The 27,950-nt window shown below is 32.6% G+C and overlaps 3 protein-coding genes and 1 long non-coding RNA gene across 11 annotated transcripts; all 4 read left to right on the forward strand.

Annotated features, from left to right (window-relative positions):
• The first annotated feature begins 564 nt into the window (after positions 1-564).
• LOC114378576 (GPCR-type G protein 2-like) lies at positions 565-8,541 on the forward strand. Of its 5 annotated transcripts, none has more exons than XR_003659375.1 (13): positions 700-914; positions 1,010-1,218; positions 1,399-1,649; positions 1,991-2,069; positions 2,646-2,734; positions 3,598-3,690; positions 4,926-4,952; positions 5,101-5,187; positions 6,111-6,182; positions 7,089-7,219; positions 7,785-7,936; positions 8,044-8,106; positions 8,199-8,541. XR_003659375.1 is itself a non-coding variant. In XM_028337210.1 (12 exons), coding segments are annotated over exons 1-12 (1,407 nt in total). In that variant the 5' UTR covers positions 565-699; the 3' UTR covers positions 8,046-8,541. The 5 variants fall into 5 exon arrangements, 3 of the variants coding, with proteins under 3 accessions (XP_028193011.1, XP_028193012.1, XP_028193013.1); XR_003659376.1 differs by having other exon boundaries at positions 8,049-8,106; XM_028337210.1 differs by having other exon boundaries at positions 565-914; positions 8,044-8,541.
• Positions 8,542-9,670: 1,129 nt separating this feature from the next.
• Positions 9,671-18,119, forward strand: LOC114378575. Of its 4 annotated transcripts, none has more exons than XM_028337207.1 (12): positions 9,671-10,226; positions 10,599-10,678; positions 11,225-12,073; positions 12,361-12,446; positions 12,547-12,641; positions 12,827-13,129; positions 13,305-13,817; positions 14,074-14,767; positions 14,881-15,111; positions 15,223-15,347; positions 15,988-16,358; positions 16,786-18,119. In XM_028337207.1, the coding sequence occupies exons 3-12, from the start codon at positions 11,264-11,266 to the stop codon at positions 17,818-17,820; spliced, it is 4,263 nt and encodes a 1,420-aa protein (XP_028193008.1). In that variant the 5' UTR covers positions 9,671-10,226; positions 10,599-10,678; positions 11,225-11,263; the 3' UTR covers positions 17,821-18,119. The 4 variants fall into 4 exon arrangements, with proteins under 4 accessions (XP_028193008.1, XP_028193007.1, XP_028193009.1 ...); XM_028337206.1 differs by having other exon boundaries at positions 10,599-10,664; XM_028337208.1 differs by lacking the exon at positions 9,671-10,226 and having other exon boundaries at positions 10,595-10,678; positions 11,298-12,073.
• A 1,352-nt stretch (positions 18,120-19,471) lies between these two features.
• On the forward strand, positions 19,472-20,032 carry LOC114379740. Its single transcript, XR_003659588.1, has 2 exons — positions 19,472-19,669; positions 19,768-20,032. It is a non-coding gene; the product is annotated as an uncharacterized LOC114379740 (long non-coding RNA).
• Positions 20,033-23,721: 3,689 nt separating this feature from the next.
• LOC114380456 (alcohol dehydrogenase-like 2) lies at positions 23,722-26,009 on the forward strand. The gene is made up of 7 exons (XM_028339527.1): positions 23,722-23,869; positions 24,024-24,166; positions 24,322-24,359; positions 24,502-24,904; positions 25,009-25,245; positions 25,380-25,538; positions 25,651-26,009. The coding sequence occupies exons 1-7, from the start codon at positions 23,836-23,838 to the stop codon at positions 25,762-25,764; spliced, it is 1,128 nt and encodes a 375-aa protein (XP_028195328.1). The 5' UTR covers positions 23,722-23,835; the 3' UTR covers positions 25,765-26,009.
• The last annotated feature ends 1,941 nt before the right edge of the window (positions 26,010-27,950 follow it).

The following is a 27,950-nucleotide window of genomic DNA, read 5'->3' on the forward strand; positions in this document are numbered from 1 at the left end:
TATTGTTAAATTGAAATTTCCATCAACGACTTATGTTATTTCAAGTCTACTTTTCTATCTCTATAAATAAATATAAATGAGAATTCAAGTAGAATATATTGAATAATTGTATATATTTTTATACTAATATCGAATTACGAATTGTCATAATAGTGAAAAAAAATTAATATATATATATATATATATATATATATATATATATTATCTAGAAACATTTAATAAAATTTAATTATTTTATAATGTTATCGTATTTATTAATGTAATGTTATAATAAAGCACATTTTTATTGGAATTTATGTAAAAATATTTTTCATTAATAATATATAAAAATGAAACTCAAATTAAAAATAGTTTATTTTTATAATTATTTAAAAACTTATATGTAAGATGATATTTTGAATTGATTAACAGTTTAAAGATCTTTTCATATTAAATTAAAATAAAATGAAACTCTAGTAAACTAGTAATTAAATGATGCATTGATAAAAAAGTAATCTGTTAAATTAGCAAAAAAATAAAAAATAATGGAAGTAGAATTGAATAAGGAGTGGAGATGAAAATGCAAATGAGCTTAGCATCAACCTTTAAAGGGGTTGTTATTGATGAATTGAAAGTTGTTGTTGGATTAGTGGATCTGGTCTGAGGGAGCGAGTGATGGTTGTTGATTGGATTGAGAAGAGAAAGTAATTGGAGTGAGAAATGGGTTGGGGAAGGGGAGTGTTGGAAGGTGTGGTGGTGTTGGGATGTCTGTGTTTATTGGGTTGGGCGGGTCTCTGGTTTTTGAACCGTCGACTCTACAAAGAGTACGAAGAGAAACGTGTCCTCGTCCAAATCATCTTCAGCGTCGTCTTTGCCTTCTCCTGCAATCTTCTCCAGCTTGTCATCTTCGAAATCATTCCCATCCTCTCCAAAGAGTAACCCTAACTCTAACCCTAACCTACCATCAATTCAATTCATTCTGATAATCTCTTGAGATTTGTTTCTCTGTTCTCTGTCTGTGTGTGTGCAGGGCAAGAGTGGTGAACTGGAAGGTGGACTTGTTCTGTTTGATCTTGTTGCTCGTGTTCCTGCTCCCTTATTACCATTGCTACTTGATGCTAAAAAACAACGGCCTCAGGACCGAGAGGGCTGCGCTTGGTGCTATTCTGTTTTTGTTTGCTTTTCTCTATGCCTTTTGGCGCATGGGCATTCACTTTCCAATGCCATCTCCTGATAAAGGTACTACTACCTACTACTTGCTCACCTCTTGGAAGCACTGCTAGTGGAATTGAATTGGGTGCAATGCAACTGATTTGTTTATTTAGGTAGTAAAGTGAAAATTGTGTAATCAACTCACTGCTGATTGGTTGCCTTAATAGACACTGCAATTAAAGAATATGGTTGATCCTCGTGTTTCAGGTTTCTTCACCATGGCTCAACTGGTGAGTAGAATTGGGGTCATCGGAGTTACTGTCATGGCTGTGCTATCTGGTTTTGGTGCTGTAAACCTCCCATACAGTTACTTGTCACTTTTCATCAGAGAGATTGAGGAAACAGAAATCAAGGCCTTGGAAAGACAGCTAATGCAATCGATTGAGACTTGTGTATCAAAGAAAAAGAAAATTATTCTTTGCCAAATGGAGATGGATAACAAGCAAGGATCTGAAGAGGTGATTAGATTTTTATGTTTTCCTTTCGGCATGTTCATGATGGTCGATGGGTTTTTCTATTGATATTGATATCTATGGCCTTAATAACAATTAATGATTTACATATATAATAAATATATTGACACTTGCTTTAGTTTCATAAATTAAAAGAATTTGATTTTGTAAATTTCATTTGATTTGAATTGGAAAAGGTGTATTTTCCTTAAAGGGGAAAGTTAGCGGTATGCTGAAATAAATAACATATAAAGGTTTGTTTGTCAAGGCATAGTGGTGTTATCCTGTTTTATTTGTCATTTTCTTTCCTATCATTTTCTTGCTTAATCTGAACTTGTTTGTTTCAGAAGTTAAATGCTAGATCTTTAATTAAACGAATTGTTGGTACGGTTGTTCGATCCGTGCAAGAGGATCAAAAAGAGCAAGGTCAGTTTTCTTTAACTCTTAAAAGGCCATTTGAACCTTCCACTTTTGAAATCTAAATTCCAGGGAGCCATAGTGTTAAGAATAGAACAAAGCAAGCAAAAGCTGTTTACTGAAGTACGACAGAGAGGCTGAAAAGCATCTATCTGTTTTTTTGAAAATTATATAATGAGGGTGAATTTATGCAGTGATTTGGAGCCTATGGTCGGAGACTAGTGCTTGAGTTTTCTTGGAAAATCTCTTACCAACCATTACAACTTCTTCGAGAAAAGTGTCTTTAGTTTCCTGGCGGTTCTTGGCTAGTGGCTATTTTATAGGGATTTCCATATTGAATATTTAGAGAAATGGAATGTCTCTGTCTTTACATTTGTAGGATAGTGTGTTTAAATCTGATTGGAATTCAGAAGCAAAATTTGCTTATTTGAGGGGTTATACGCGAAATTCTTATTTTGTTGGAATACTTATTGTGCAGTGATTTCCTTATTAGTGGTATTTCTAATTGTCTAATCCTATTTTTGTGTAATTATGTTAGAGATATTACTAATTACAAATTTTAAACTATTCTTGTCAAATTTGTAGATATTAAAGGCTTGGAAGCAGAAGTTCTGGCCTTAGAAGAGCTTTCGAAGCAATTGTTCTTAGAGATCTATGAACTTCGTCAAGCAAAGGTTTACTATATGTTAGATTTACCCTTACTTTTTAGAATTGTGTATGTAGTCATATTTAATTTCTTGCACCCCTTTGATCAATCCTCATATTATAAGCCCAGTTTACGTTAAAGTAAATTTCAGCACAAAATAGTTATGTGTTGTGCTTTTATTACGTTTCAAAACCCAAATGGCTTGTGTGTGAGAGTTTGTTAGAGATATAAATGAAACCATTATGTCTCCTTTTTGAAGAGTTTGGACTCTTGCTTCTGCTGATGATGATGTGTGTGTGCATGTGCATATCCTCCTCAGTCACTATTCCAAATTTCCAATATGAAGAAGTTTCTCCGTGTTAAACCCCTTTGGAAATGTAAAGCTTGCATGAAGGTTTAAGTTCCTCATATGAACAATGTTTCTCAACAAGGTCAATGCCAACAAGGTAATATTATGGTGCAAGGATGGAATATCCCACAAAGCTCTCTCCTGATATCTATATCATGGCAATGAAACATGTTTTGGATGTGAAATTGATGCCCAATGTTAATCCGACAGTTCTGCTGTGCATGGATTTGTAGTTTGCAATGGGGTCCTGCTTAAGGGTTCTGCAGCTGCTGGAATGAAACCCTGAGGATTGGAACCTGCTTCCAAACCATGATTATCTTCACCAAAAACTGTGGCATTGTCCTTTAAAAAAACTGAAAAGCAGTGTGACCAACTCCTTTTTTAAAAATGTAGATGTTATAGTGAACGATAAAATTATGTGTGTAAATTGTAAAAAAATGGCTGACTTCTTTTTCTATCAAAATACAATGTGATTGAACTTTGTCACACTTTCTTATATTTTCTTCTTTAATCTGATTATTGGGAAAACTGGTGCTTTGCAGGAAGCTGCTGCTTATTCTCGAACTTGGAGAGGACACATGCAGAATCTACTTGGCTATGCTTGTTCTGTATATTGTGTGTATAAAATGATCAAGGTATTGTGTTGTCAAGAATCAATATATTATAGGCTATAAATATTTATTCTTTGAAAGCTAATGGTTGTAACTGGTGGATTGGAGCTTTCTTAAGGTATAGATGGTTTGCATGATCGATTTGGAAATCTATTTACTGAATAATGCTGCTTAAACTAATTGTGAATTTGTTTGATAGCAACATTCTCCAAGATTGAGTAAATTGCTAATTATATTAGGATTTTGACTCATTAAATCTGAGCCCAGATAAGGCTTATGAAGTAGGATTCTGTGTTTTAACATCTGAATTGCAGGAGTTTGGTGAATTTACTAAGAGAGGAATGCTATAATTTTAAGTAAAGAAAAAAGAAAGCTTTCTTGTCTGTTTTTGTCTTTTAGGAAAGATTCCTTGTCCTATCTGTATATTATTTTCTTTTTAATTTAATTCAAACAATAGTAACAGTAATAAATAAGAAATAATTTCTAATAATTATAGGAAATGATTATATACATTTCTTGGAGGATCAGCCATTCAGCCTACACTAGATAATACTATTTCTAGATCATTTCTCTCTTGCAATTAATAGGTATCTAGGGAATAATGATTTTTTTCTTAATTTTTTTTGCATCTTATCAGTTATTGTGGCACACCATGCAGTTATAAGCTTATGGTTAAATTAGTTTATTAGTCCTCTAATTTATTTTTTAGGTTCTATTTGGTCCTCTAATTTTTTTTGGATTCAATTTAGTCTTCTAATTTTTAAAATCGTTTCAATTTGATCCTGCCATCTAAATTGGGGCCAACGGTGTTAAGAAACTGCACTTTGTGGCTGCTTTAAATCACTTGGTGACGGTTTTAAATCGCTACAAAACACACATTTAGACAGTAGGACCAAATTTAGACGACTTGATCACTCAAATTTAGACAGTGGGATCAAATTGAACTGATTTTAAAAATTAGAGGACCAAATTGAACTAAAAAAAAATAGAGGACCAAATCAAATGTTAAAAATAAATTAGAGGACCAAAAAACTAATTTAACCTAAGCTTACAGCTTGTATTGCTTCTCTCTATTATGGATTCTATCCTGTGTTGGAAAGTTCAATTGAGGCTGACTTAATGTATGATATTTTTTGTTGGTGGCATCTGTCTGATGATAATAGCTGTAATAATATTTTCATTTCTCTGGCAAATGAGTTTTCTTATTATTTTTTAATTTGTAGATAATGTTGCTTAATCATTTGTTTTTTTTTTGGCAGTCATTGCAAAGTGTTGTTTTCAAACAGGTAAATTGTATTCATCAATTATTCTTTGATTTGATTATATCTTTCGTTGTTATTAAAATTTTCCTTTTATAATTACTTGTTCCTAGCTTTTGGACTGACTCTTATACTGATAATGTGCTTCTTCGGTGATAATGTGTTTCTATGACAGGATGGTTCTGTTGATCCTGTGACAAGGACAATAAGTATATTTCTTCAGTTCTTTGATATAGGAATAAATGCAGCCTTATTATCACAGGTTAGAGTCCAGTTGCTTGCCATTGCTTTCTAGAATTAATTGGTGGCTTTCTAGTTTCTTCTCAATGTGTTTCCAACCTCTGATGCGTTCTGATTAAAGATCAAAATGGGCATTTTCTTATTTTGTAAATGTTATATGTACTAAGGTTGAGTTGTACTCGTCCTAAAATCATTAGGATAAATATATATATTGAGAGTCTGATTACAGTTAAGTTAGAGCACCCCATTCACTCTATTTTCTCTGTCTCAACATCCCTTAAATCTTAACAATAAATATCTTAAAGTTTCTATGAGAAGTTGCTCATTAAATTTCTATTTTGTTATAAAGTTCAAGAATTTGCTTTGGATTTGTTTATTATTGCTGCTTTTGAGATGGATAACTTTCTTTGTCCACTTTTGGTTGATCCTCCCACTAATCATTAATCAGTAATCACCACTGACCCTTTCAAAAAAAAGTAATCACCACTAACACTTTCGATGAGGAAGCAGAAATAGCTTCCAGCTTACATAATAGACTTGTTGAGAAGTAGGAAATTCATGAATTAAATTAGCTCTAATTTATACGCCATTGCATGCAGATCCCTAATAATTCTTCTTGTTCGTAATTTTTTCTGTCATTCAGAACTTTATTAATTGGATTAACTGGATTAACTAAATACATTCTAGTAAGATCATATATGTACTTTCTAGTTCTCACTAGTTACTCATCACATGTATTTGCTGTTTTTTTTTATTTGGATTTTTCCACAAAAGTTCTCTTGTTGGTATATTTTGCTAATTGTAATAAAAAATATTAAGTACTTAGCAGGATTTTAGAGTATTATATTTTGTGAATTTTCAATTCTTTGTTCTAAACTTATTCTAAAAATTGTGTACTGCATGATTTGATGTATTTCTTTCTTTTTTTCCAATTTTTTTGTGCAGTATATTTCCTTGCTATTCATCGGAATGTTGGTTGTGATATCAGTGCGTGGATTCTTAACCAACCTAATGAAGGTATTCCTGCTGCTTTCAATTGCTAATTTTTTTCCTTTGGATGTTGCTTGGATTAGTTATATTAGTAGTGTTCTTGATAATATTACAATCTGCTTTCATCCTCTTTTGTTGGGGGTGGGACAGTTGAGCTGTTGAGGAAAGAACTGACAATTTCATTGAAAGGAAGCTAATCTTATGTATAGTAGCAATATATGGCTTTGCACCATAAACACAGATGGAAAGTTGGAAGGCTGATTTTTGCTTACAATCTAGGATGATCTACCAATAGGGACAGATCCAAAAACTTATTAAAGGGGGACTGAATTTTTGTTTTTCTTCCTTTAAAATTGTTTAAATGTGTAACTTCTAATAAATAATAATTTTAAAAAAAATATTTACTACTTTTACTCATAAAATTTAAACTTTCAAGAAGCAATCATCTTATGAAGCTTGAAACACTGGAATCCACAATGGAAGAGAGCTTCTAGTTCTTCATTGAAGAACTAGATTTTTGTGTATTGGCTGTGGATAAATAATTATCATAGTAATTTCTTTTAGTAATTCTATTTGTTTATTTTTAGGTTCATTTGGAATAATTATGGTAGAACTACACCACTAAAATTATAGCAAGTTACTATATGTCATGAGTTACTGTTAGTTTAGAAGGATTTGTGCTTGGACAAGCTTTATTATTTGGTGTAAACCATGAAACGTCTTCTTTCAGTTTTGAGTGTAACTTCAAGGAAGTTTCTTCTTTTGTGGTTGATTTGAGATTTATCTTGTGTATTTAAGAGTTCGGCTATGATTATATCTAGTCCTATATCATGTGTCCAGGTACAGTTTGGCTTCACTAAATACGGTAAGAGATACAGTTTGTATTGTTGACTTGTTATAAAGCCTAACTTCCATTTTTGGGGTTGCATGCAGTTCTTTTTTGCTGTTTCAAGAGTTGGAAGTGGATCTTCAAGCAATGTAGTTCTGTTTTTGTCTGAGATAATGGGAATGTATTTTGTATCTTCTATTCTTTTAATCAGGAAAAGCTTAGCAACTGAATACAGGTATAAGTAGTAGTTTGCATTTATTATGTTTTAAGTGATTTGAATAGTAGAAAATAGAAACCTGTCCTGCATAAAATTTTAGATGTTATTAAATTTTACCTCTGGGTGGAGATAACAACACATTAATATTTGGGTAAGAAAGGTACACTGTAATGTTGAGTTTGTTGGCTAATAAAGAATTTTCTTTTACAAAATAGAAAAAAAGTTGTCAACAAAAGAAAAAGTGAGAACATGATGACATTTTTGGTTCGAAAAAACCTTTTTTAGAACCAAATAATCCCTGAGGTTTCCTGACATCCTCATAAAAATGCAAGAAAGGGAGAAGATAAATGGAAATGGAAGAATGAACAGCACCAGTACTCCTCTTAATGTCTATACTATCAGCAGACTGGTTTTTATGGTTCAAAGTAGCTGCTGACTAAAGTATGGGCCTGTCAGTTTGTGGCACTTGTCTTGATTGATGCAAATTTGGCATGCATAAACTGTTATTATTTCATCAAACTTCCCTGGTTTATCAGGTATTTGTCTTAACTCTTAATTATGTATAATCTGGATCTCTTGGCAGGATTATTATTACAGAGGTATTGGGTGGTGATATCCAGTTTGACTTTTATCACCGATGGTTTGATGCAATTTTTGTGGCTAGTGCATTCCTTTCACTGCTTTTACTTTCTGCACATTATACATCTCGCCAAATTGACAAACATCCAATTGATTGTGAGTGCAATTCTGCCACTTAAATCTGAGTTAATCTTCTTTCATGCATTATGAGTTCCACTTGATAAATGAATTACTTACCATGTTCTCTATTTATTTCAATGTAGAACAGGAAACATACTCCGTAGATGCATGTATAGTTTTTAATGCCTCGGGAGGTTTGATATCAGGCCAGTGAACATATATGTTTAAATCTTCCAGATGGATGCATTTGAATTCATTTGATAGCTGATAGAGGTCGTTCAATTTTTTTATGTGCCAGTGAATAGCTTGTTAGAACATCTGATGCTACTGGAGCTAATCACCAGTGAGAGGGTTGATATTGTTATAGTTAATATCAACAGATGCGCATTGTGCAAAATCTTTTAGTATACCCATTTGTTTTTGTTGATTTTCTGAGCAGAAATATTGTTGGACAATATGTTGAATGTAGATTTGCTTTTGCATTGTTAAGTATAGAATGAATTGGATGAGAATAGTTTTTGCACATGGGATTGGTACCATAAGAACAGATGAATAGTTATTGGCGATTGGTAATTTTGGATTATCAGTGGTTGAAATTCCCACTCAAATACTTTGGCCGTTTGTTTGTCTTGAAAATTTTCTTTTCTGGTGTCAGTATATCTCTTATCTAACTTGGTGATTGGCCATTGTATTATCTTTACTTATAGTAACGAATCTGACTTGATTTTAGTGACCAACAAGGCTTACTCCTCGTGGTATTGCTTGTGCTAGACGAAGATAGAATGAATGACAAAAACAATGCGTCTTAAGTGGCCTTAATTTCTAATTTGTCTTTGGATTTAACAAAGCCTCCATATTTTATGTATCTAATTCAACAATAATTGTTGACTCACCAACTTTTAGTAACTTCCCTTCCCATCTATGACTATGATGAAATCAAGAAAGGTGTTGCACTATTAAACCAGAAAAGGAGAAAAGAGAGTCATTAAACGAGAAAAGGTGTTGCACTAATAAATTCTAATTAATCATATAAAGATTGCTATAGAGTATCAAAGAGAATGTTAACATTTTCTTACTTTTTTTGTGTGTTTGGTCCTCTCATAATCAAATATGTTTTTTGTTTTATTAAACAAAAATCATTTAGTACCATCATACGTAACCTTCTATGATGCAATAATTTGTGAAAAATTGTATAAAGCAATAATATATTTTAACAAATTTTCCCCTAAACTATCTATTGTTTTACAATATTTAATTATGAAATGAAGCATTAAGAATATATAATGTTAAATAAGATAATTAATCTCATCGTTATTTTTAAAAAATTTATTAGTTTTTAATCTTTACGTAATATTTTAAAACGCTTAAGTATTTCACAATTAAGGAATGCTTAGTCCATCATCATCTCCCTTCAGCTTTCTTACATGTTGACCTCAATAAACTCCTATTTTGTTACTTATATGGCAAGAAAATTTGAAGATATACGCAAAAATGTGAGGCTTGCCACAGCGGCGTTACTCCCTGCCCCACGCCACCCTCCTCACGCGCACCTTTCCCACGTGTTCCCAGTGACTTCACACGCAAACTGGCAATTCGCAACACGCGTCTCACAATCCTCACACGTGCAAGCTGTACCTTTCATTTGTTTTTTATTTTAAAGTTTTTAAAACAAACAGTAACCGATAATTAAAAATAAAAAAGTAAAAAAGAATCTTACGTGGGAAAACCCGTATAGAATCTGCCAGGAAAAAAAAATGAAGGCCGAAAATGAAATTGTAGGTTTTTGCATTTACTTTTTTTTGCGCTGGTTTTAATTTTGTAAAAAAATTTCAGAGAGAGTGAAAGCAAAATTTCTGGAGCAAGAAGAGAAAACCCATCTGAAACCCACACAGAATACAAAACAGAGAGAGAGAGAGAGAGAGAGAGAGAGAGAGAGAGAGAGAGAGAGAGAGAGAGAGTTAGAGAGCGTTTGGTTAAATGTAATTCTCGTGAGAAAAAAAATTCCACTTCAGAGATTTATTCTTTCGCCGCTTCAGATCACAGACAGAGAAAAAATTATGTGTTGATGTGCTAATTTATTAATTATTCATAAATGCAAAAGGATTGTATCAGATCCTCTTAAATTTCATTTTGTATATCCTTGAATTCGCATTCAGTTGGTGGTCGTTACGGCTAGTCGAAGCTCTGATTTTCCTGTTAATTCCAAGAGAGGTTTTTGCGACTCGAAACGACGTCGCATAAGACACTTTGCGCTTGATTATCATAAGCAATGGCTCAACGTTAGGGAAGCCTGAGCAATGCGACCAACGTGGTTTGGAAGGAAGAGGCATGTCAATTCATTTCTTGTTAGGGTTTTTATTCTTATTATTCGGAATTTTTTCATCGATTTTTTTGTATAATTCTCTCGGATTTTTGCTTTCCGTTGCATTGATACAAGAACATTGGAGAACATGGGTTCCTTTTCTCGTAGCTAATTCAGTGTGTTTTAGGGTTTGATTTGTCAGTTGGAGGGATTTTGGGATTTGTAAGAGATTTTTGCTTTTTTGCGTCATTGGTTGACTGACTAGACCTGGCATTTTTAGTTGGTTCCAATTTTGCAATCACTGATTTAGTTTTCTGTGTTTTTACATGCTTGCTATTTATTGTTGCAAGTGATAGTTGTTAATGTGGTTTGAATTTCCTTTGTAGATGACACCAGTTTTGAGAGGAGTTTTCATATGCAAAGACCTCAATATAGAGTAATCACGATGTTCAAGAGAATATGGTGAGATATACAGGGTAATTCACAGCCTGTCCTATTTCTTCTCTTATTTCAAGCCGTTTTTGTAAATAGATCTGAAATAGTAACCTTATTTGGATCACATTATCTAATAAGTTTGTTTTCTCTCCATTATTTTCCTCTTCTTGCTTGATGGGACAATTGAATGCTTTTGATGATTGCGCAAGTTGCTTTGAGGGTCTGACTACTTTAGATGCTCAAATCTTGGTTACTCACAATTTTCTTGGAAACTGGAAAGTAGTTGCGTTCTTAAAGTTCTTCCATTAGTATTTTCTATATCTTCACTATCATACCATTATTTATGATTATGTTTTCCTCTCCTAAGTAGTAGAGCAATATAAACATTGGAAGCAACAACCAACAATCTTCCTTTTCTACTATTTTGTGACGCCGGTGTTTTAGTTAAGGTGCAAAATTTTTACAGTCGACTGGAGGGAGTCTTAGGCTTGTAAAATGAATTAGCAAGAGCTAATTTCCTTATAGTGGGAATCTGAATTGAAGGTTTTATCTTTTTTCTTTTTTAAAGCATACTTTGTTTATTTTAGGTATCACTCAAATCTGGAAAGAAATTTGTCAAACATTCTATGATTCGGAACGCTGATATGAGACTCGAATCAGGGACTTGTAATGTGTGCTCAGCTGCTTGTTCATCTTGCATGCATCTTAACCAAGCTCTCATGGGGTCTAAGGCTGAAGAATTCTCTGATGAAAACTGTCGCTTAGGGGAGGCTAATCAGTATTGTAATGAGAGTGATAGATCTTCTCTTGGGAGCAGAGCTTGTGAAAGGTTGAAGCATGGTGTCAGTGAAACCAGTCACAGGCCTAGTGTTTCTTCCACTCAAGATTCTCTATCTGAAAATGCTGAGAACAGTCAAGCCTTATCAGAGAAGTATCAGGATTCCAAGTGTTTAGAAAGTCTAGATGATAGCACTTCATGTATCAGTAGGACCAGTAATGCTAATTTAGCGAGCAGTAGCTATCAAATAAATACAGACAAAATAAATATATCTTGTAGTTCAACTTCAGTTAGTCACTTAGTGGCAGAAGGATCTGGAAATGGGCCATCTGTTGACATGTCTAGTTTGTCAGAATGTTGTATGGAAAATGTTGACTCATCATTGACCAAAGAGAGAGTACCTATTATTGTTCCTGGCGAAAAATCTCTGGCAGATAAGGAAAACCTAAATAATGGTACAGCCAAGGTTTCTATAGAAATATGTCAAAAGTCAGAAGCAGATACTGAAAATAATTTTGATGTTGCTGAAGATGTTGATCTTAAATTTTCTGCCCATGATGGACTGCATGAGAAGGTTGAGGAGCTGGTTAAATCACCTGGCAGGGCTGAACCTCAATCGGAAGATGAGAGTGATGAATCAGATGTTGTTGAGCATGATGTGAGTACATTTCCTTTCATTATTTTAGTTTGTTTTTCATCAAAATTAAACTTGATGGAGATGAAAATGGGAGAAGTAAAATGTAATAGTTTGAAATTTGGATGAAGATAGATATATGCATGCTCAATTATTTTGAGGCCTGTGGTAATGCCAAACAATCAACCCAGTTTATAAATATTCCACATACTCCTTTTCATAATCTCTTTACCATAATTGTTGTTTTTCTTCTCGTAAACTTTTCTGATGTTGCTTATTGAGTTTGTTTCCCCTAATTGACTGGGAAATAGGTAAAAGTATGTGACATCTGTGGAGATGCTGGTCGTGAGGATCTACTTGCCATATGTAGTAGGTGCAGTGATGGTGCAGAACACACGTATGTTCAAGATCCTTTTATATTACCTCTTCTTATCTTCTATCACATTTTTGCATGGTTCTTTTTAGCTAAAATGAAACTTAACATTATCTATGAATAGCTACTGCATGCGGGAAATGCTTGAGAAGGTCCCTGAAGGGGACTGGTTATGTGAAGAATGCAAGTGTGCGGAGGAGACTGCAAATCAAAAGCTAGGTAAGTTTGAGGTTGTTTCTATACAGCATTTTTTATTTTTTAAAAAATTGTGCATGATATTGAAAATGAGTGTCCTTCAATCTGTGAAATTCTGCAGCCTTTATTATTACTGTAGTTTGGGTAGCACAAGTTTTCAAGAGCCCATATCGGTGCTGACAAATTTGTGAAATTTAATTGTGGTTTAGATATTGAAGAAAAAAAAAATCATGAAGTTCGTTCAACTTCACGAATTTCTGGCAAAAGACCTTCTCAAAGCATGGAAATAGCTACAGCAGCAAAAAGGCAAGCTCTTGGATCGAGCACAGGATCACCAAAGGCATCAAGCCCCAAGAGAATAGTCCCACTGTTGCGGGAATCTTCATTCAAGAGCATGGATAAAGGAAAGATGAAATCTGGTCAACAGATCCCCATGTGTAACCACCTCGGTGGCAATGACACAGAACTTGCCCGTTCTCTATCCACTGTCCCTCGGGGTCAAAATGCAAGGAGTATGGATTTATTTGACATCTATTGAGCTTCATTACAATGTTCTACTTTATTTTCTTTGTTCCTTTGATCCTTATAAGCAGCTATGGATTCCATGGCAAACATATCTTGTCTCCTATTTCCCTGAGTTTCATCTTTTCGTTTATTTAAAGCCTGATTTTTTGTTCCTATGAATAGGTACATTGCTGAAATCTAATTCATTCAACAACTTCAATTCCAAGCCAAGAGTCAAACTTGTTGATGAAGTTATTCCCCAAAAGCAGAAAGGGGGTGTTGAACATATTTCTAAGAATATGGAGACACCTGCTGGAATGATAAGCAAATCAATGTCATTCAAATCCTCGAATTTGGGTCGTTCAATTGCTGTTGAATCAAAAGTTAAAATGATGTCTTCTAAACCTGGAACTGCTCGGGATTTGAAAGCATCAAGACATACAAAAGATTCTGCTTCATTTGACAGGAAATTTCTGTCTAAGATTGATCGACCTGTCATTTGTTCAACCATGGTTAGTTCTGTTGTTTCCACATCAAAGGGTGATCAGAAGCTTACACCGCATGGCGAAACTGCTAAACCTTCTACAGTCAACAACAATCGAGAGTTTAAGGTCAACCAAGATGGAAAATTATATTCATCATCGAAATCTATCAATAATACAAGCAGTAAAAGTCCAGAACCTCAAGTTAGTTCAGGTGTGACTGTGATCTCGATTGGAAGCATATTATTCTTGTTATATTATTTTAATTTTTCAACCTTCTTTTAAATGGTTCAGTTAGCTGCTTTTGAAATTTCAGTTTTCTATGTGGTAACAGCATTTTCTATGAATTTTTCTCATATTTTAATTTTAGTAGGAACATCTTCCAATGATGGATTTTGTGCTTGGAACTAAGTGGACTATGTTTTCTGCAAAGATGATTTCTTATTTAGTTATTGTTTTGAATTTTGCAGATAGAACATCAACAAGTGTCGATGAAACTCAACAGGATAGGCTGCCTCGATCACAAGATACAGCTAATCAGGTTGACAAAACTAAAGATAGTTCTAGTGATCATGTGACATCAGGTGTTACTAATGCTTCAAAAAGCTCATTCTGTCGTAAATGTAAGGATTTTGGCCATGCTACAGAATGTTGTACAGTTAGTGGTACGCAGGAATTTGGTGCTGAATCATCAGTCATTGCCACAAGTAGTTCAAAAGATGAGATGCATGAGGGAAATAGATTGAAAGCTGCAATCCAGGCAGCTTTGCTTAGAAGGCCTGAAATACACAAGAGGAAAGAAGCTCCTGACCAAACTAATGAGTTTCCTACATCAAGCACTGGTTTGAAACGAGAAGTCACTTCTCAAAAGCAAGTGTTGGTTTCCAGCACTTTGAAGAATGGTATATCTGCTGAAGAAAGCAATATGAAGCAGGAAATCATTGAGAATTCTACATTTGAAACCTCCAAATGTCCATCTGCCAATGATCTGAAACAACTTGAATTTTGTAGAACTGATGTTTGCTCTCAGCTGAGAAAGTCGGATTCTGCTGGTCCCACTTCTGGAAAGCCTGTAGTGAGAGACGACTTTCCCAATAATGCCATGGAAATATCAAGTATTCTTTCAAAGATGTCAGTCATTCCAGAATATGAGTGCATCTGGCAGTATGTAACATCTTACGATGAGCTAGTTTATCTTTTGTTCTGGATTGCTCTTGTTGTATTACTGTTCATGTTTTGCCATCAAGTGTGTTTTATGAGTTTTGTTGTTCATGCAGGGGTGTCTTTGTGGTGCATAGAAATGGAATGCCTCCTGACTTGTATACTGGAATTCAAGCACATTTATCTGCATGTGCTTCCCCTAAGGTTCATGAGGTAGTGAAGAAATTTTTACCTGAAGTTTCGCTAAATGAAGTTTCTCGTTTGAGCGTATGGCCTTCACAATTTCATCAAGGTGGTGCTAAGGAAGATAATATTGCTCTTTACTTCTTTGCCAGAGACATTGAAAGGCAAGAATATGAATATCACTCTTCTATTGAGAGTAGGCTTTGAAATGCAAACATATTTCTTTGTTTCCTATCTTGTAATTATTTTCCTTTTTTAACCATTTTCTATTACAGTTATGAGAGGTACTACAAGGGTCTATTGGATCACATGATTAGAAATGATTTAGCTCTTAGGGGGACTTTTGATGGTGTTGAACTTCTCATATTTGCATCTAATCAGCTTCTGGAAGATTCACAACGTAAGAAATTATTCTAGACTGTTGCTAAACAATCCCTGATAGTAGGTAGCTTGCACATGATGTGTCTGGGTTTGGTGTTGGGTTGAAGTTTATGCCTGCATTAATGTTCAAATTCTCTAGAAATTAAGTTCATATGCAATTTTGCAATGTCTTGGACAAAGACAATGGAAATTGTATCTTACAAAGAGTTGCTTACATTTGTTTTATATTGTATTTTAGATTTTTTTTTGTTATAAATGATATAGCTATTTGTGGAGACTTTTCTGTATTTATACCTGATGCTGGTTGGTAATGCCCCCATTCATTTTGAATTAGAATTCTATATGTTATTTTATAAGATGTTGGAATTCTTAACACGACTCATCTGGATGAAATACATGAAGGTCATAAAGACTGGTAGTGCTTTATACTGAATTTGGTTTTGGACTGAAGTGATGATTTGTTGTGCATCTAGTTGGCATTTGCTTGTTGATAGTGTTATGCTTTGGCCTGTGAATTTTCTCCCTTTTGGTCATTGGTGGAGTGTGCTCGCTGCTCAGTTTGGGCTGCTTGACAGTTTACTTGCATGAAATTATAAATGCTCATCTATGTAGCAAGGTTTTTCTTAATAAAAAAATCAATTGCTTAAACCGTCTTGCAGGTTGGAATATGTTATTTTTCCTATGGGGTATATTCAGAGGGAGGAGGATCAATCACTTGGATTCCACAAAAAAGATATGTATTCCCAGTTTGAATGTGATGCCAAATGAGAAAGATTTTCCAACTGCTGTAATGACTTTGTCTGAAACTCAGTGTTCACCTAAGCACATGGATAAAGAGTCCATTGACCAAGGTCACAATATGGTTAGTAGGAATTTTGATGGCAAAGAAACTATTTTTGACCAGACACATTTGGGTTTACAAGTAAACTTAGAGAGACAAGACACTAGAATCAACACCAAATCTACATTAGGGATTCCGACCATCAGTACACAAATTTGTCAAGAAGTGAATTCCACTGGTTCGTCCCTGGTAATGTTTTTATCCTTAAATATGTTGCTTGATAGATTCAAGAGTTTCTGTTTGCCATTTGATAAAGATCTGCTTACATTCTGTCAATATTGTGACCTGAACTTCTTCTGTAATAATTGAGTTAGAAATTCTATTTTGATCTTTTGGATTGTATAGAGTATAGACTATGTACAGATTAGTTTTTATAAATTGTTTTATGCTTGGATGATTCTACAATGAGGTTAAGTTGTTAATTATATAAACTTGCCCATCATTCAATTATTATACACAAGGAAAGATTAAAACATAGTAAAACAGGAAAATGCTACTATGAGATTTCATGTTAACCACTTTTTAGGAGGAGAGAAAACAAGTTATAAGTGTTTTATGAAGTGTCCTGCTGCTATTCATCTCATTGTTTTTTTTTTAATATTTTTGGTTTGTGCAGAGAGACAGTGTACCAAAGCATCGACAATACATAAAGTCTAAACCTCCTGAAGCAATGGGAACTAGTGTAAGTAGTAGGATTGTGGAAACAAAAACTAATCATGATATTTCTGTTAAGCAAGAGAACTCTTTGTCTTCGGGGATCCATTCCGTTGGTTGCCAAGAGATAGATACTGCAAGCAATATCAGTAAGGATAAAATTTTGGACAGAACAAACAATGGTGAGAATCAGCAAAGGCCTAAACGGAAACAGATGGAAGATGATCTCGATATTAACGTGGAGGCAACGTTTCAGAGAGACCTGACTGTGAAAGCCGTCAACTGTCAGCTACCTAATGATAAAAAAGTTAAGCATATAGATCTTTCAGATACAGTTGTGGAGGCTTCTGCAGTTAGTTGTCAGAAAATGCCTTGGAATGAGGTAAATGGCAAATTTGAAGACAGAGAAAGTTATAGCAGGGAGCTGCGAACAAGTTTTGGTGGAATTCACGGATGTTATGATTCTGGAGCCTGGGAATCTTTTAATGGTAGTTCTGCATCACTTGTAAATGATCTTGGTTCCTGTTCTTTAGGGGAGGACAAACGGTGTAAAGAACCTTGTGATGAGAAAATCATCCACGAGGACTTTGGAGCGATGGAAAGAACCTTCTTTCCTGTTGATACTCGTAAAAAAAATGACTTGGGGATGGTGCTGAATAGCGAGTCACTGAATGAACCTCGTGAGTACGTGGACCAAGTTCAAGTTGGGATTCCAAATCTAGAGCTTGGTTTGGGGGGTGAAACGAAACCCTCACACAAGGGTATGCTGCCTTTCTTTGTTGGTGCGGTTCACAAGAAAAATAACCAGGAAAAGATTCCAGAAATATTGACATACGAGCGAGAGGATGAGAACGTTGCTGCATCTCTTTCCCTGTCTCTATCTTTTCCATCTTCAAACAAGGAACACGTCAAACCTGTTCCAAAAGCTGAGCCTTTGCCGGGTGGGCATAATGTGAATTCGCCGTATCTTCTTTTTAGGAGATTCACGGACAAATAAATATGCTGAGTTGCTAGTTCTAAACATGTACATTATCTTGTTCCATCATGTATGTAATCGTCCAGTGAGTCCTTATACAAAGGAGACGTCCAACTGTTCATGTGCCCAGCAAAATAGTATAAGTTTTTTCTTTTTACTTCTTTGTTAAATACATGCTTTTGTACTGTCTTTTTGGTTTCAGAACGCATAGCTACGGCTATTTGTATATAGAGAGAATTTCAGCCGATATAATTTCATTAATGTTAGGACATTGCGGATGACTATTTTTTATGACAGGGTTTCCTTTGTTCCTTGCTTCATCATCGCTCTTTCCAGTTGTAATTAATGAGCACTAAGTGAATTTGTTTACTAAATTTTTCTGTTACGTTGACCGCGTAGAATCACTGCATGATATTGAAGTCTGTTGGTTCTAGGTATCATCATGTCCGACCTGAAATTAGGCTATTGTGAGCAAATTTTTGTATTCATTCTCCAACGTCACCCTATTTTTTCTAATCTCTTTATTTTTCATCACGTCTTTTATCATATCTTTCACTTGCTCTTTTTTTTGTTACCTTTCCTTTCTTATTTCTCTCTTTCCTCCTCTTATTCACTTAATTCTTTTGGTGTAGATGTTGAACTTTTTCCTATACTTTAATGCTGTCATGCTGTTCTTGGAAAGAGAGGACCAAGCATTAAACAAAAAAAAAAAGATAAGCCAACTTAATTCTGCAATTGATGATGTTTCTTCACGTTTGAGAGGTGGCAAAAACGTACCTTCTGCATAGCTCGGAAGTGATCCCGTAAGTGGAAGCTTAGCATGTGAGGTCTTTCCTGTTGATTTTTGTTTGTTGCTCTGATGTCGGTGATACTATTAAGAAATTGATGATTATCTTTTCCACACAGTTTTTATTTTATTTTATTTCAATTCTGTTTTGCCGGACTATTCTGCACTATTTCCTTCCCCTCCCCCCTCCTTTCCCCTACTTCAATTGTGAATTAGTGTGGGTGAGTAATTGGATTTGAAGAGAAATTTAGTTAGTATTTGAAAAACTTCTCTAAAAAATAAGTTTATGATCAAACTTAATATAAAACTACTAATAACGCAGGACATTTGTTTTTGTTTTACTATAACGTGCTTTTAATTCTTAAGGACACTAATAGCATGTTTAGATTCACTTTTTAGACGTGATTTTTAACATGTCAGATGTAAGAAATAGTTATAAACAAGTGCGTATTTGATTCAGTATCTCGGACCCATATTTTATGAATAATTAAGTCAATTGATACAAAAACAATTATTTATTGATCTGCTTTGGTAATGTGCGTCCAAACCGATCAGGCAGGGATTCAAACATGGGGAAAGTCACATTTGGTTGAAACCAATTACCGATGATTTTATTTATTTATTGTGCAAGGGTTTGGCCCTTTTTCTGAACAAGTTCATAAATCTTATCTATATTCTTTATGGTTCCGAAAGTAAATATTTATTTCCAGTTTTTTTTTTCTTTTCTATTTTTTAACAGCAAATTGTAGTTGTTAATATTTTTAGTTTTTATCATCAAAGAAGTTGAGTTGTTTTCTATGATTTGATAATTATTGATAACTGAGATTCGTATGATTTGTTATTTCCGTTAATCCATGCACATTTTTTTTTCTCTGTTGTCCTTCTAGACTTGTGCATTCCTAACATTGCATTTTGTATATACAGGGAACAGGGAAAACAATAGTAATTAGTGTAGGAGCTGAACCTATTTTGCCAGTAGGTCTTTTTGCCATTCTGCATGGTAGAACTTTGAAAGGTACTCTTTTTGGAGGGCTAAAAGCCGTATCAGACCTTTCAATTGTAGCTGAGAAATGCCAGAAAAAGGTTATCCTCTAGACATTTAATCGTAACGGATTCACTTGTCTATGTTTTTTAATCCTGGTGTTCAAGTGTCTAATAATGATGATGGTGGACTTTAACAGGAATTTCCTCTTCAAGAACTCTTCACCCATGAAGTCACATTGGCCGATATAAACAAAGCATTTGAGCTAGTAAAACAACCCAATTGTGTCAAAGTTGTCATCAATATGTCATAGTAGCAATTGTTTCTAGTGAAACAACCCAATGGTGTGTCTCAGTGTGAGTGTTATTTATTTCATTCTATTTTCTCTGGAGCTTTTATTTATATTTAAAATAAATGAGGTGGTGGTCCCGTAAATTTCGAGTGGGCACACGTAAGTTTCTGAATTCATCATAACTTCTTTTCAAATATAAACTTCAGTTCAATGGAACGTGAAATGTTCAAAAAGATATTTTAAATGTGGTTGCAAAATATTTATTTTCTCCTTTTCCTTTTATCTGATCGATTTGGTTAAAAACAACAACTAAAAGTATATACGATACAGTATAAGTGAGTTAGGTCTACGGCTTTATAGATGGCGTATATTTGATTCTTGTATAGATTTCAGGAAGAAAGTCAATATTTCCCTCATAACTTGAAGAGAGACAGGGGAGTTAAAAATTAAAACATTGTAATGGATTATGCTCACCTGTAAGACGAGTTCTTCTTAAATATCCATCAATATAGCTCGAAGAGAGACGGAGTACTAATTAAAGTTTATTTGTTATTTATTGTGCAACAATATAAATAAAAGTTAAAAAGTAATATAAAACAAAAAATACTCACTTTCTTAGCTTGGATCAGTACATGTTTACATTTTTGGTGTGCACCATGTTTAACGTGCTTAAGAAATTCAATTTTGTTTGCTGGTTATGGACTAGATTTAATTATTTTGAGAGAAATCATTACTTATTAAAGAGTTTTTTTTTATTTTTTTAGAAAGTTAACGAAAAAATTATTATTTTGTAGACGCGGGTTTGGACCATTCTGTCAACCTGAACTTTTCTAACCTATGAAGAAAAGTTTTTGTTATATCCACTCCCCTTTTTTTTTGCCAAGTACACTTCCCTTTCCCTTTTTCAAAAGTCAAATTACGTAAATGACCTTTTTCTTTCAAAATCTCACGCTGAGACACTCCCCTTGTATTTTATCCCATTCTTCTTCCCCAAATTTGTTTGCTCGCTCACGGCAGAGGCACTCCCCCTCTCGGTAAAGTCATTTTGTGGGTGCTGCAAGCCCTCTTAAACCCTAGCATGTTGGGTTTCAATTTGAAACCACAACCAACAAAGTTTTTGTCAATTCAGCGAGACAAATAGCTTCTTCTGCATTGGGTTCCTATCTGCACCACCCGAAGTTATTCATCCCAATTTAATTCACCATTTACGTCATCATATCGTGAATTCTCTAATTGCTCACTAAACGACACTGTGAATACTGAATAGGGAAAACTTAACTCCTTTGCCTATTCTCCCTCTTCCTCTCTGACGACCTGTGACGTCACCGTGAACATCCAATACAATGGTTTTTGGAAAATGTGTTTATTTGTAAATTACAGAATGTAGTTTTTGGAATATTATATTTTGTAATCTGGCAAGTACTTTCCAAAATAGAAAATTTGATTGACAACTCACAACTCACAACTCACAACTCACAACTCACGTTGAATTTGTGAGAAAAAAATATGAATTTGATAATGTAAAATAAGGAGATCAAACTGAAAATTAGTCTGATAGCAGGAGAGCCAAAGGGTCTAACTTAAAAAAGAAGAAAAAAACACGATTATCACGTGACATTTGTCCAGTCATTAAATATAGCCTTCAAACCTTATCTTTTTTGACGGGTTTCGTTTCAAGCCTTATCTTTATATCTTTCAAGTTGTGATCCATTTCGGTTATAATTTTCGAAGGATTTGCACAAATATTTATTTATTAGAATAAATTACAACAATATATTTTGAAATTTTGGGTAATCACACAAGTATTTTATTTTTTTAATTATTACATTCACCTCTTTTACACAAGGGTGAAGGAGTGCTAGTTTAATATTTTAAAATATATAAGAAAATGTTAGTATAATATTTTAAAATTTTAAACAAAATTAATGTAGAAAAAAAGATAAAATTATATTTAATTTCATAATAGTTTTAAAAAATATTACTGTAATTTTTTTAATTTATTAATTACTGTATTATGTAATTTATTTTATCTATTTTGTTATCTTTCTGTCTCGTACTACTGCTTTCGTCATTTCTTTCTTTTCAGGAAGGTCGGGTCACTGCTACTTGCATTATTGTTGTACCTGTATGTTACTTTTGTCGTTTGATAGGTAGATATTTTTGCTTGATTTTGAGTATATTATTAGGATTTCGATTGCTAAGTTTACATGTATTGCAGTTCAGGAGGGATATCTTCCATACAAACAAAATCATTATAAGTTTAGCTTCAAAAAAGAGTTTACATGTATAGAAAATTTTATGTTAGTAGAGATTAATATTTTTATGAATTTTTTTTTTTTTATTAAAAAATACATTAGATTCACTTAAAAAAAATATAATTTTGGTTATCTTATTTAATCTAATATGTTTTTTTGATTTTTTCATTTTAAAATAAAAATATTTAATCTTCTAATTTAGATATTCTTAATATTTATTTTTCTCCCTAATGTTTTTGAATGTGTATTTTACACATTACTTACGCAACTAGTCAAAATATTCCTTTCAAACTATTATTTTACAATATTTATTTATACATTTGATCTACTAAACAACTTATTATTTTTTATCCATATTCTAAAGAGAAAAAGATTATGCCCCATTAAATTATCACATATAATTATGTATGGTAAGTTTATATTTTTATAATAATTTTAACTAAATGATAATGTGAAATTGGTTTATAGTATCATTACATGACCATTAAATTTAAGTCTAAAATTATAACTAAAAAACAATTTAATTTGATAAGAAATATATTTATTTTAGAGCTCATTTTATTTCTTCTTTTATTAAAAATTAACTTTAAAAATAATTTTTTGGATTTCATTTATTTTTTACGGTTTTAAAGAAAATCAAAATAAAAAATATATTATACTAGTAGTTATTTGAAAGCTTGTTTAGTACGTATTTTTTTTTTTTTGGAAAAAACTATAACTGTAATTAGTTGTTGTAAAAATATACAGTATTCTATAACTATAAAAACATTAAAAAATATATAAAATTGTTAGAAAATATTTTGAGTTTGATTTTCATAAAGTATTATATAAAAAAATTATATTATGAAAATTTATTTCAAATACTCCATAAATAAAAATGGCATGTAATGCCACTTAACCTGACAAAACCCTGAATTGGGCAGAAAACTTTTCGGTGGAACACACAAATATTTTTCGAATAATTGTCAAACATTTATCTTATTTTATTATAATTAATCTGAAGTTACCCAATTAATAAATAATATTATATCTTAAATATATAATTAGAGGTTTGATTCCTTCCTATCTAGAACATGTTCTAATAGTTTGATTATTACAATACCATTAAACGGTTCCGAATTCGAGACATGACACAGGTTTAATTCCTATTTTTCGTATAAAAATATATATGTTAAGAATTAACTTGTTAAATAAATTTTATTATTTTAAGAAATTAATCCTATGGACCCAAAACTTTTTATTCCGAATTATATCAAATCCGATATTTTAAGAAATTAATTCGTCGTATCCAATCCGATCCCACATAATAATATTTTATTACGAATTATATCAATTTTGGACATACCTACTACAATATTTTTTAATAATTTTGAGTATATTATTCATCTTATTTTATACATTATACCTTTTTTTAGATTATAAATAAATTATATAAATTTACGAGTTTATTTTTGATATATTCTCATTGTTTTTTTTTTACAATTTTAACCAATTAATTTTTTAAAATAATTATTAGACAAAATAACAATCTTATTGTATATAAAAATACACGACTGAATAATAAAATCAATTAAATTCTAAGTTTGTTGTAAAAATAGAATTTTTCATTTGTTATTATTTTATATATAGTTTGCTATGCTTCCTTTTTGTTATGAAAAAGGGAGTGCCTGATAACCCATAACCGACCGCACCACCGTTTTCCTTTGCTTTGCGTTCTACAATGTCGAAAACCTCAGAGATTATTACATGCAAAGGTATCAATCAACCATCAAGCATGTATTATATATGTTTAAATACTTTCATTTTTCAGTTTTGTTATACAACTTTTTCTGTAGTATATTATATATAACATATCTCCAGTTCATTTTGTATAATTATATGTATGAATTTTTGGTTTGAGTATTGTAGCTGCTATTTGCTGGGGAATAGGAAAACCTGTGACTGTGGAAGAGATACAAGTAGACCCTCCCAAAGCCACCGAAGTTCGAGTTAAGATGCTTTGTGCCAGTATATGCTCCACAGACATCTCTAGCACAAAAGGATTCCCACATGTTAGAATCCTTTCAAACTCATGCTAATTTCACTTTCAGTTTCAGTTTGTTTTCTCTAAGAAAGAAAGAAAGAAAGAAAATCTATTTTCTTCACCGTTGTTCCACTATATATATAGTCTAGATTAATTACTTACCAAAAACAATCTAATTTGCAGACCAATTTTCCTATAGCACTTGGACACGAAGGAGTTGGGTAATGAATCTCAACAAACAGTACATTTGTTGTTACATTTTCCTATAAAAAATAATTAAGAGTCTCAAATATTTTTGTTGTTACACTAACGTATCTATATATAGTTATCTACTAATAAGATCATGTGTTGCATTAATGGCAGTATTATAGAGAGTGTCGGTGATCAAGTAACGAATCTGAAAGAAGGGGATGTGGTAATTCCAACATACATAGGCGAGTGCCAAGAATGTGAGAATTGTGTTTCAGAAAAAACCAATTTGTGTATGACATACCCAGTAAGATGGACTGGTCTAATGCCAGATAACACTTCAAGGATGTCCATCCGAGGAGAGAGGATATACCATATTTTCAGTTGTGCTACATGGTCAGAATACATGGTTAGTGATGCCAACTACGTTCTCAAAGTTGATCCAACCATTGATCGAGCTCATGCCAGTTTCATCTCATGTGGCTTTTCAACTGGATTTGGAGCTGCTTGGAAGGAAGCCAAGGTTGAAAGTGGATCCACTGTAGCTGTTTTTGGTCTTGGGGCTGTTGGATTAGGGGTATGAGTAAAATAATCTTAGATATATATGTTAGTATTTTTGTTCTAACTTTGTGGCTTCAAGTTTGATTCAGGATGAGAATGACCTTGTGGCTTGTGCTGCAGGCTGTAATTGGATCCAAAATGCAGGGAGCAAGTAGGATAATTGGAATTGACACAAACGAGAACAAGAGAGCAAAAGGAGAAGCTTTTGGAATAACTGACTTTATAAATCCGGGTGATTCTAATAAATCTGCTTCAGAATTGGTCAAGGAACTAAGTGGTGGAATGGGTGCCGACTATTCTTTTGAGTGTACTGGAGTTTCCACTTTACTCTCTGAATCCTTGGAAGCCACAAAAATTGTAAGTTTCACCTTATCAAAAACAGTTCGGTTCTTTGGTTTGGTCCAATAATTGTTGATTTATTCCATTAATACATGCACATTAGTTTTCTTTCTCGTCCAATAATTACCATTTTTTTTTGGTATATACTACAGGGAACAGGTAAAGCAATAGTAATAGGTGTAGGAATTGAAATTACTTTGCCATTGGGTCTTTTTGCCATTCTGCTTGGTAGAACTTTGAAAGGTTCTGTTTTTGGAGGACTCAGGGCCATTTCAGACCTTTCCATTTTAGCTGACAAAGGCCACAAAAAGGTTATGTATCCTCTAGACATTTAATTTAACCATAACGAATTCACTGTCTACTTTTTTCTTGGACATTTCTTATAATGGTATTGGACTATTTTTCCTTCTTTTTTTTTTACAGGAATTCCCTCTTCAAGAACTCTTCACCCATGAGGTCACATTAGCAGACATAAACAAAGCATTTGAGCTACTAAAACAACCCAATTGTGTCAAAGTTGTCATCAACATGCCATAGTCATATTAGCGCAATTGTAGGTAATCTTCGGCAAAGTTTGAAAAAGATTCACGTTTCACTCTTTATCAATTACCATTGTCTCTCTCTTTGTCCTTCTCTATGCATGTGTGTATGTGGAACCCAGATCCTCTGCCACGATCCTACCACCTACAATAGTATTTTGTCCGTTTCATTGATCCTACGACTATCCAAGTAAATCTTTCAGTAGTTGGACTAATTCAATGACTGAGACTAATTTTACTGTATAACACGTACTGCATATGATAAGTTTACTCTTTCATTTTTTAAAAGCTAGAAGAATTAAAGGTACATATTTTAAAAGTTTGAAGATCAAATTCATCACTATGAAAACATAAAAATTTTGGTTTTATTTGACCAAAAATATAAGACTAGAAACATATTTCCTTTTTTTTCTTTTTTCGTTACAGAGGAGGGCTTAAGGTCCGAAAACAAATAAACTAGAGGAAAGAACCATGGGGGACATGCATTGGTGGCCCTGTAAATTTCTGAACTCATCAAGACTTTTTTAATATAAACTTCATTTCTTTTGAAAATATTACAAGAAATGTACAATTTTCAAAAGATATTTTAACTGTGGTTAGAAAAATATTTTATTTTCTCGTTTCCCTTTTTTCTACTTGAATTAGTTTCAAACAACACGTAATTAGAAGTTTACATGATATAGTTCATGGTTATCAAACTCGTTAATTCTTACGAGTTCAAGAGTTCACTAGTTCTTTATGAGTTGATTATTGAGTAAATTTTTTTTTATAAACTCTCATGCAAATTCTATAAACTCTAAATAAACTCGATAGACTCTAAATAAACTCAATAGACTCTCAAATTTATCATCGAGTCAACGAGTTAGCAAGTTAAAAAAATTAAATAAAAATATAAGTCATTTTTATTGTTTGCTGACTATTTAGCCTTCAATATATCTTCATTTACAATATTTTCTTACTGTTTAACATTTAACATATCTTCATTTAGCGTGTTATTCTTAAATACAAAATTCTCACTTTTAATAATATCAAATATTTGTTCTCTAGTAATATCAAATCCTCCATACCACTCCTATAACCTCTATAAATTATTGTCTAATGGTGATGTATTATCCTCCATACCACTCCTATAGTATGTTATTTATAAATATTTTATTATTATTTTTATATGAAGTAAATTCTTACGAATCTATGAATTGAGTCTACGAGTCGAGTCTATGAAATTGTCATTTACATAAACTCTCAAATTTGACAATCTTAATTCACTCGAAGTATGTTAGATCTACGTCTTCCAAAAATGTTGTACCTTTGATTCTTAGATTTCAATATTCATTACCCAACTCCTATAATTTAATTGTACATTTATATAATTTTAATATTTTTAATCATTATAATTTAGTGTTTTATGTTTTTGGTCCTTGTAAAATTTTATTTTATTAGTCTTTGTAAATTATTTTATTTTGTTTTTTGTCTTAAAATATTTTAGACAGCGCTATGCTTTAAATAGTGAAAAATGTTATGTAAAATATTTTAAAGAGAAAATAAAATAAATATAATTTGTAAGAACTAAAAATGAAATAAAATAACATGGATGAAAAGTAAAAAAAAATGTTAAATTATAAGAATTAAAAATATATTTAAACTTTTATTTTTAACCCATAATTTTAGGAAGCTTGTTAACAAAATCCTATATTTAAATAGAGGGACTACTAATTCTCTATTTGGAGATGGAGGAAAATATATAGCTATTGGTTAATGCAAATGAGTGTTTGACGTAATTTATATAAAAAAAAATGGTCCAGTTTTTAGAAGTAGATCCGAGTAGGGTTTGGCCAATTTTTGGTTGGTTGTGTTTGACGTAATTTATATAAAAAATGGTCCAGTTTTTCGAAGTAGATCCAAGTAGGGTTTGGCCAATTTTTGGTTGGTTTGGTTTGATTGGTATTTAAATATTTTTGGTTAGTCAACTTGAATTGTGAATTGAAGACAATATTTTTTTTTAAATTATAAACATAAATTATAAATTTATTTTTTAGAAAAAGAATTTAAATTTTCTACCAAAAAGGTTCAATTTATAATCTTTTTATCTCGTATAATTTGAAATTATTTTCTGTATTTTTTAAAACAAATAAACAAAATTTTGTATGATATAGACTAGATTTTGAAAATTGTTTTTAATTTTTT

Source organism: Glycine soja, chromosome 12, assembly GCF_004193775.1.
Source record: "Glycine soja cultivar W05 chromosome 12, ASM419377v2, whole genome shotgun sequence".
NCBI lineage: Eukaryota > Viridiplantae > Streptophyta > Magnoliopsida > Fabales > Fabaceae > Glycine > Glycine soja.